General features: G+C 41.8%; 1 protein-coding gene across 1 annotated transcript; it reads left to right on the top strand.

Annotated features, from left to right (window-relative positions):
- Window positions 1–5864: 5864 nt before the first annotated feature.
- LOC104512189 (ovalbumin-like) lies at window positions 5865–9993 on the top strand (the record flags this gene model as incomplete). The annotated part of the gene is made up of 5 exons (XM_010155072.1): window positions 5865–6032; window positions 6689–6739; window positions 8056–8184; window positions 8981–9098; window positions 9851–9993. Coding segments are annotated over exons 1-5 (609 nt in total), but the record flags the coding sequence as incomplete, so codon positions are not given.
- Between the last annotated feature and the right edge of the window lie 148 nt (window positions 9994–10141).

Genomic DNA, 10141 nt, shown 5'->3' with positions numbered 1-10141 from the left:
CCTCTGCTATGGGGACAGGCTGAGAGAGTTGGGCTTGTTCAGCCTGGAGAAGAGAAGGCTCTGGGGAGACCTTATTGCAGCCTTCCAGTACCTGAAGGGGCTACAAGGAAGCTGCGGGGGACTTTTTACAAGGGCCTGTAGCAACAGGACAAGGGGTAACGGGTTTAAACAGAAAGGAGGTGGATTTAGATTGGACATCAGGAAAAAATTCTTCAGGGGGGTTGGAACTAGGTGGTCTTTAAGGTCCCTTCCACCTCAAACCATTCTGTGATTCTATGGTTGCAGTTTTCCATTGCTCTGATATTTCACTTTCTTTTAAACTGTTTCTTAGTATCTATGTACAACATAATTGTTATTATATATTCAAATGATTTGCAACGGGTGGATAGAAAGGGCAGAGGAAGATTTTTGGGTTACTACTGAAAAAGCCAAAACCAACAGTTTTGAGTAATACTTTTTTTTCCATATGAAGACTAGTGCTTATTTCTTTCTAACTATAACTGGTAGAAGGTTTTATTCCAGAAAGTCCTGGTTCTTTGTGATTCCAGTAAGAAAGGCACTCAGATTATATAAGGTATTGCTTCAGGTGCCATTTATTGGAGCTAACACTATAAAGAAAAAGAAGAAAACATTGATGAGCTTAGGTCCCTTCAGAGGCTGCACAAACAGGCTGTGCAGCAGCTGTGTGCCCCAGGCAAAGAGCAGCACCGCTTGCCAGAGAGCACCATGAGCATGACACCATTGCAGTGAGTAAGATCCAGCTACCCTGGGAGTGGCAACTGGGCAAGCCTCTTCTTTCCTTTTGGCAAGCGCATGCAGCAGAAAAAAAGTCATCGTTCTACTGCTGCTTTCTTATAACAAGCTAGAGTCAACCAGCAATCAAGGGGCATAGAGGACTGGTGGATGTGCTTGGCCTCCTTCTACCTTGGGTTGCTGTGCAAACACAATACATTGCCATACCAGCTACTATGAGCCCTGAAGGAGAAAGGACAGGTTAGGCATTAACTTCATCCCTGGCCCGACACACTGACTCTCTGAGAGGTTTGCTGGGCTCTCATACAAAGTGCTGGTTGTGTTAAAAGCGCTATCACCGATAATGATGACACCACATGGATCTGATCACCTCCAGCACAGCAAATACCGTGGCTGAATAAAAAGCATCTGAAATCCTGTAAGTGGGACTTTGGTCACATCTCAGTTCATTTAAGGTCATGGAGCGATGCCAGTATAGCCTCTGCTAAGCATGATGCAGACAGACAGGCCACCCAAAGTGTAAGCAAATATCACCCCCCAAACACTGCACAATAGTTGCTGAGCAACCATAAGAAATTAGATGTGAGAATCTGAACAGAGAAATGCTGGAAAGACCCGCTTTTACTGCTGCTTAATATCTTCTCAATTATGCCAACACTGGGGAATATGGACAAACACATGTACTGGTTTAGGCACAAAGGGCAGCAGAGTCCTTGCTGACCTCTTTCTTGGACAAACTTGAATATGGAGCAGATTTTAAACTGTCTTGATTTACAGTACTGCACTCCTAGATTTGACTTTCAGGAGGAGCATCTGATTTTCCCTGGTCCGACGCCCTAGCTAGGCAGAGTCACACAGGAGCACTTGTCTGCAGATGACCGCATATGGTAGCCCGTTCTGATCAAAATTCTCAGCTATTCACAGGCTGCTTCTGCAACCACTTCTGTGCTAACATTCAGTGTAGAAAATAATACAAACCGAACCCAAGGTGGTGTGGTGACAGACTACTGTCTCTTGAATTGTACTGCCCCATCCACGCCTACTGTCAGAACCAAACTCCCCCTCTTCCATCAGCTCATTTCGTTTGGGTGTTTTAAACTGTCTTGCCTGCCTTGACGAAGTAGTTTTCATGTTGAGGTAGCTAGTGTAATTCAGAAACTGAGCAGCTGTCAGGTGTTCAACCAGGTTACCTGTGTGGAGAACTGTTGCAGAGATTGTGCTGCCGCAGAGGTATGAAATGTAGAGCGCAGAAAGAAGGCAAATAGATTGGCTGGGAGAACATACCAGAAACATCTACATGCCCTATTCTAGAAGAGCTGCTGCAGCAAGATATTTGTTGAGAAAATCTGGGAAATTAGACAAAGAGCTGGCCACCTGCACAGGTGTCCTTCAGGTGCATGCTCCACAGATGTCCACCCAGGACAAGCACGTTGAACCGGAGCATACAAAGGAGCGTGGGTGTCCGGGAAAATCCTTCATGGAAACCCCAAAGAGATGTTTGAGAACCTGCTGACTAGCTGGAACACTAATGTGAATATGTGAAAATGGGAGAATAAGAGAAGGCACACTGCAGCTCTTCCCACACGAGCCCCGTGCTCTCAGGCAGTAATGGTTTGATAGGATAAAGTGAAAGATACAGCAGCCCAGCTCGCAGCAGAAGGAACACTGAACAAGGTGAGAGGAAAGCTGCTTACTGTCTTTAGATTTTCCTGTCCTCATCACTGCTATAACATCTTCAGACAAAAAGCTCAGTCTGAGTTGGGAAACTAAAAGCCACCCCATGTATCAGGCTCTGTATGCACATGCCTACGTTCCAGCAAAACAAAACACACTGCTAAGGGTAAAGCAGCTCCCTTTCCCTTTCACAGAGGGTGCACCTACTGCTGTACGCTCTGTGACTTAATATGTACAAATCTGGGGTTTCTATTATCCACTCCTATGGCCTTCAGAGATGCCAGGTTTGTTTCTTTATTGCTCATCAAGTCTGTTATTCAATAAAGAGTAACAGCTTTTTACAATTGAATTATATTTGATATTGTGCATTCTAATTGTCTAACAGACCATGAATGTTCCTGCAGACAGATTCTGTACTTTATTCACCTGCCATAATAAAAAGGTAGGTATGGAAGATCTATGGGAATGGCCTGTGCATGTACCATGGACCTTGTTACCATGACCTGCGGAGAATGAAAATTAAAAGCTGACTCTCAGTTATCCTTTAAATACTACTGGCTGGATAAAATGCATTTATAAATAGCTGAATACTCTGGGGTCTGACTGACAGCCCAGAAAACACGTAATTCCTGACTGTCCTCAAATCTATTCCTCTGCCATGCCTACCCCCAGAGCTCTAATTCACCTCAACACTATGGCTCTGAATGTTCTTATCTAAATGAAATTTCAGAAGAATGAGTCCTTTTCTCCTCCTCCACATGTATGCTGTAGACCCTATAGTTTGACCTCAGGTAAAAAACTTTGGTCTCACCTAGGTACAGAAATAGATGTGGCTGTGCTTTTAACAAGAACAATCTATAAACCACACCAATCCTTGGCCTCAAGGAACATACTTCTGCATTTCTGGCAGACCAAAACACCTTTCAGTACTATTTTGGTCATTGAGAAATAAACAGAAAGTTTGGGGTTTGCTTTTACATGGAAAAAATCCATTTCAAAACCCTCTCAACAGGATGAAAATCCAGCAGCTGGCTCTGCTTGGAATTGCACTGTTTTGGCAACATCAGATGTTGTCCATGAGGAACTTCCCTCTGTTCCACTTGCACAGACGCTGTAGTGAGCTGCTATATATACATCAGACCTTCAGCAGTTAGCCCAGAATCCACTTTTCCCTTCATGCTGTGTGGGAGTACTGTATTACAGTGCTTTCTGTACCTACAGTGCCTCGTGGGTGAGAGGAAGAGAAAACAGACAGGTTTTCAGGGGCTGATGCACTTTTTTGCACTCCATGCTAGCACAAGGCTCTTTCCTCAGCTATATCTGTAGATGCTCACTAAGGGTGGACTGTGGTGGGAACTGTTTGCCCACTCCAAGGTCACTGCACTATGACTAGGTCTTATTTTCCTGTAATATTTTGGGATCTTTAGCCTCACTTGACTGTGAGAATCACCTGATCTGATGTTACAGCTCGGGTTATTAAAAATGTATTATCTTTCGCTGGATAGATTTGTAACACTGTTTCTCCTCAGGTTTTTGCATTTATTTTTCATTTGGCCCTAGTTACCTACTATGGCCCAATCACATTAATGTGTAAATTCAAAAGAACTGCATGAAACATAGCTTTAGACTTGAACTCCAGTTGCTTTGGTACAGCCTTACAAGTTACAGCAAAAGCTAAATAAATACTTTTTTTTTTTATTAGGTTTTACTTCAATAAAAAAAGGTTGGCTTCCTGCAGTTTGGGTGCCAGTCTAACGTTGGTCTACTCAATGTTTCAAAGCGCAATGAATCAAATGGTTGAGATGAAAGGTAGTGACTCAAAAGATGATTCCTTGACGGCTCACAGTGGGAGTGTCTCAAATGGTACAATATATATCACCAGGAGCTCAGAGAATTTGTTTAGGTTCAGCTGGCAAGCTGGATTATTACATGGCTCTTTGAAGTTTGTGGGGTAAGTGTTTCTCCAAGTAAAATATAATTTCTAATTTGTATCCTTTAATATGGAAAAAAAAAAGAGGTGATATTATGTTTAAGAACTTTAAGGTAAGTATGAGACTGATATGTAAAAAGACAGCATATACTGTAATTTTACCTTGCCTTATCAATATATATCATACTGTTTGACTCTCAAATACTCTTAGGTGTGCAAAATATGTGTGTTTGTACACCAGAGCTTTGAGCAGAAATACCTTTTTGTTGAAAATCTGGGGTCACATTAAAACTGTTCTTTTACAATTTTAATAACTATTTTGGAAATAAAGGCATTTCTCTTTCCTCAGCCTCAATCTCTGGACAACACAGGTGAGGCACAGTATGATGATTCACACCTGTGGTTCTACAGTCATTAGGGCCAGGTGCCTCTCAGGTCACATAATCATCTGCTCCAAACTGTGGATATGCTGCTGTTCCTCCAACTATTTTAGAAATACAAGAAGAGTATGCAACTTTCCTGGTCCCAGATTCAAAAGAGAGAATGACTGCAGGTTTCAATGAGTATCCTTAACACATCACATTCACTTGCATGTACAGGAGTTGCACCTGGCTGACGATGTAGAAACAGGACAGCTGTTTCCAGCTGTACTGCCAAACCCTGTATTTATGAGATATATGCTTGGGCTTTTTCTCAACAAAAAAGCATCAGCAGAGGTTAAATGTCCAAAATGGGACTACAGGAAAGAACGACCCTAAATCTATAGTTCAGCATCTAAGCAACTCGCTGGGTTTACAGAGCAACTTACTCCCGTTATTCCTATAAACTACAGGAAAGCAACCTCCCATTTGTGGCTGGTTGTACTATGCGACAGTAAGAAGTACACCGAGTACAGTGAGTTGAGTACATTTTTTTAAAAGGTCCAGAGCAGCCACAGAAGAAATGAAATCTGAAGTTTGCATTGTCTCAAATATCGTTCAGAGTCCTCTGGATAGCCATAGGGAAATTCATCCACTCGGTGTTATATTTATCATATTGAAGCATGGATGAAACTACCTATTTCCCAGAGAAGTGGTGGATGCCCCATCCCTGGAAGTGTTCAAGGCCAGGCTGGATGAGGCTTTGAGCAACCTGGTCTAGTGGAAGGTGTCCCTGCCCATGGCAGGGGGGTTGGAACCAGATGGTCTTTAAGGTCCCTTCTGACCCAAACCATTCCGTGATTCTATGATTTCCTAAAAGGCAAGTACAAGATACTGTCTTGATGATGAGCTAGTATCTTGCTGAAAAAAACCCCAAACATGCATTTTGAGATAAATGGGTCAGGCTTTACAATATTTCTAACGATCACAGAATTTGGTAGGCTTCACATCACTCATTAGTTCAGCACCACCAAACTAGCAATGAACTAGTAGTTTCTGGTCTATTGACAGTCCTTTTTATCACAGGTGTCACCTATCACCACTATACAGTCCTATTTCTGCCTCTTTCAGCCAACCCTGGTTTCACAATGGGCTCCATCAGTGCAGCAAATGCAGAATTTTGTTTTGATGTATTCAAAGAGCTGAAAGTCCACCATGCCAACGACAACATCTTCTATTCCCCCTTGAGCATCGTCGCAGCCCTGGCCATGGTCTATCTGGGAGCAAGAGGTAACACTGAGTATCAGATGGAAAAGGTAAGTTATATAAATGGATACAAACTCCTTTCAATCCCATTCAGCACAGCAACAGATTATCCATTTACATCTTTGGAACTTTCTGCAGTTGAGGGGAGAAAGTCACATAGACACTTTTGGCACTGGATTCACTCCTGCCTAGAAAAAGGATGGCATTCCAAACTGTAAGTTTAGGGTCTGGAGCTGAGTTTTCACTTACTACTGCTTTTCCCCATGAAGGGCAAGAATGGACTTTGGTTTCCCTTAAGAAAGAGCAGTCGTGAAGAATGATTAAGGCAGGTTTCTTGCTTCAGCTTGTATTATCTCACAGACCTGATCCCCTCCAGGTGGAAAGGACAACTGGTAATACACAACAGATGAAACATTCAGAAAAGAAGAGTCACAGTTATATATACAATACAGTAAGGTTGTTGCTGGTTTATAGACTGAATACCATTAACTGGAAAAGAAGGGATCTAAGCTGAGGATCATAGTCACAAATTTTCAGTGTGGCACATGCAGTAAAAAAACTAATTTAAAGCTCATATGAAACTTCTCAGTTCACCTATGTACTAATCAGACCTGGTTAGTCCAAACCTATATTTTCAACAAAAACATCCGTGACTCTAAGTGGACTTCACATACTTAAATTATTCTATCGCTCCTTTCCATTGCAGGTTCTTCACTTTGACAAAATTGCCGGACTTGGAGGAACTATTCAGACCAAGGTACAGAAACCTAAGGTACATTCATTGCTCTTTCACATTATTCTCCTGAGAATAGACTGTTCTGATTGTGCTTCAAGTAGGTTCAACACCTTCCCAAAATTTTACTAATGCTCTTAATTTAAGAGATGTAAGTTAAAAAAGCAAACAAAAAAAACCCCAACCAAACAAAACCAGAAAAAGAAGACAGGCTGCACATGCTACAGCAGAACAAGTGACAGGACAGGATAGGATGCTTTGGGCACCAGGCTACCTTCTTGTGTAGATAAGCAACTGCACACCTGTAAGTGCTGCTGGGGGACAAGACGTGAAAGGGGCTCAGCGCCTGGACCCAGGATTCAGCAGTCAGTCTTGCAGCTGAGACACCAAAGTGGGGCAGGAAGATGCTTTGGCAGTAAAGAGCCCAGAAGCCTCAAAGACTGGAAAATGACCACACTACTCCAAAAGCTACAACGACTTTTCCAGCCTCCAATTCCCCCTCCTAGCCGAAGAGCAACATGAGGTGTCACCATACCTTGATACCACCTGTATGCTTTCCTCTGTGTGAATCTGCATCCTCTGTAAAGATAACAGTAGCCATGCTCCCTGGCCTGCCCCCATTGACTTGGGATTCGCAAGCACAAGATGGAATTCGCGAAGAACAAGGAAAGGTGGTTTGCTATTTTTTTCTTAATAAACAAAAATAAAGGTAGTATCAGCTAGAGCATTTAGTGGCTTGTTAAGTATTTAGAAAGGAGCAGTTAAACAATCCTTCTCATAAAATGAGGTCCTTCTCATAAAATGCACTGTTTATCATTGTGCATTTTTCTTACACGCTTTTAGCCCGAGTCACCTGAAACACTATTCTTGGGACATCAGACAGCTGATCCATTTTTTCACAATACTGTGAGACACTTCATGACTCATTTGTCATCTAGCATTCTTCTCCCATCTGCAGCTTCAGCAGAAAGATCTCATGAAAATGCAAGCAGAAGCTCGGAATGAGAGTTCTATGACAACTCACCAACTGCAATCATTGAAACCTGAATTTTTCTTTTTGTCATCCCCCTCCTGAGACATGTGGATACAGATTCATCACTGAGGTTTTCTGCTTGTTATCACCTAGAATTAGTGTCATCATATGCTCAGTGTATTAACTGTACATTGTTAGTTGCTTATATAGAACATCCCTCCCACAGAGCTTGGACTGTAGCACATGTTCATTTGCAAATGTACGAACACTGTGCATTTTCCCATGTTATTTGTAACCTGTGCATAATGCTATTTCTAGTAAAATATGCTAACAGCAACACCTTTTTATCTTCTTATCAACAACTCAGTGTGGCAAGTCTATGAATATCCACTTACTGTTCAAAGAACTTCTCTCAGATATGACTGCACCGAAAGCTAATTATTCACTCCACATTGCCAACAGACTCTACGCTGAAAAGACATGTCCAGTCCTACCGGTGAGTTGTACGTTAGCGTGATTTCTTGCTATAAACCCTGTATAAACCTGTAATCCGGGAGGAGTGGCCAGAGTAAGTGATCTGTTAATCCATCAGACCCCAATGGTGTGGAATTCCACAGCTTCTCCCTTTGCCACAGCCCTGATAATAGCCTGAATGTAAAGCAATTTCAGACAAAAAGATGGCCCTATTAAAAAATTAATGGAGTAAGAAACAAAACTATTTGGTAAAGTAATTTATCACTCCCCACTTGCTCACCAAAAGTCTTTTCATTTTCATAGGCTGTTTGGTTTTTTTCAGGAAATAATTTGACTTCAGCACATTTCTTCACCTGAAAACCTCATCTCAAAACCAATTTTTGAAAGGGTGAAAATCTTTCATTTGACATTTTAAAAACAAAGCATAGAAATATTCTAAATCAAAGAACTTTTTATCTTTAAAAATAAGGAAAAATGCTTAAAAAAAACCCCACACCAAAAACCCAAACCAAACCAAAACAAAAACCCACTCTGAAATGAACCTGAAACAGTGTTTTTGGATCACTCTTTCTTCAAGAAAATATTTAAATGCTTCTAATATACTCTTAACTGGTCAAGTAATAAATATATCAACTCTGAAAATTCCATGGATCAGAATAGTTTTTCTGGCCTAGTTTTAGCAGGTTCTTCCAGAAAGTAAGCAATGCGAACTGTTTATATGGCATTACTATAAAAATCCTTTTAGCCATATTTTGTTTCACCTTCATACTGTTTTAAAAAAATTATTAGTTTGGTGACTACAATTGCTGTCTTTACAGATTTACTTAAAATGTGTGAAGAAACTGTACAGAGCAGGTCTGGAAATGGTCAACTTCAAATCAGCATCAGATCAGGCCATACAGCTCATTAATTCCTGGGTGGAAAACCATACAAATGGTAAGGTCAGACAAGATTTTGAAATATGCTTCCTTCTCACAACTGTATTTGGACACCTTCCGGAAAGACTAAACATTAGAGGAGAAGTTTCCTCCTCCCGTCCTCATTAGTGGCTATTTCCTGTGGAAAGGGATGACCCTATTGCACCTGTGTGGCAGTGACAGTGTGTTTTAAACATATCTGGCAAAGCAGGTGCCAGGATATGCACATTTTATAGGCAGACTTTCTGTGTCTGAAGAGCTTAACTCATGCAGGATTAGTTCCAGTTTTTCTATATTGACATCATTTTACAAAGACATTCTGAATGGATAAGAAGTGGGCTGGCAGAGGAGAAAGTAATGCATTCGTTAGGCTGGTGGTGGGAAAGGAATGATTCCAGAGGTTGTGTACATTGTGCTGAGGTGGGAGGAAAAACAAGAGTGAAGTGTGAGAAAGAAGCACAATGAGAAACAGAAAATCTGTATCTCTGCTTCCCTCTCCTGTTCCTTCTTTTCCATATAAATCTTTTTCCAAAAACTGGTTAGAAATATTTCTGGGGAAATATGCCACTCTGGAACCTACCTGTCTTCTTGCAGAAATGTCTGGCCAGGTGCCAATTGTTCCGTATTAAATCACCCTCATGAATGTGAATTCCACATGCGGACCTTTGAAGAAAGGGAAGTCAAGTCAAGCAGCAGCACGTCGATTGACTTTTAAAATGCAAGACTCATGCTATGAAACTTACCACTCTCTGCTCTGCTTCTTCCTTAAAGGACAGATCCAAGATTTCCTTGAACCTGGCTCTGTTGGTCTTGACACTATGCTGGTCCTTGTGAATGCCATTTACTTCAAAGGGATATGGAAGACAGCATTTAAAGAAGAAGACACTAGGGAACTTCCCTTCAGCGTGACAAAGGTAGGGGGCACAGACACAGCTCCCGGTCAGGACTCAAGGGTGGATGTCGCACACATGCTGCGGGCATTGGCTGGGTAGTTTAGCTGGGCCTCTTGCTGTCAGGTTTGCAAGAGCTATGCCTAGCCAGGGCACACCAGCAGCCAGGAGA

The sequence above is a fragment of the Eurypyga helias genome, unplaced genomic scaffold (genome assembly GCF_000690775.1).
Source record: "Eurypyga helias isolate BGI_N326 unplaced genomic scaffold, ASM69077v1 scaffold32727, whole genome shotgun sequence".
Taxonomy (NCBI): domain Eukaryota; kingdom Metazoa; phylum Chordata; class Aves; order Eurypygiformes; family Eurypygidae; genus Eurypyga; species Eurypyga helias.
The sequence above is the reverse complement of the archived record's forward strand: the minus strand, read 5'-3'. Positions and strand labels throughout refer to the sequence as shown.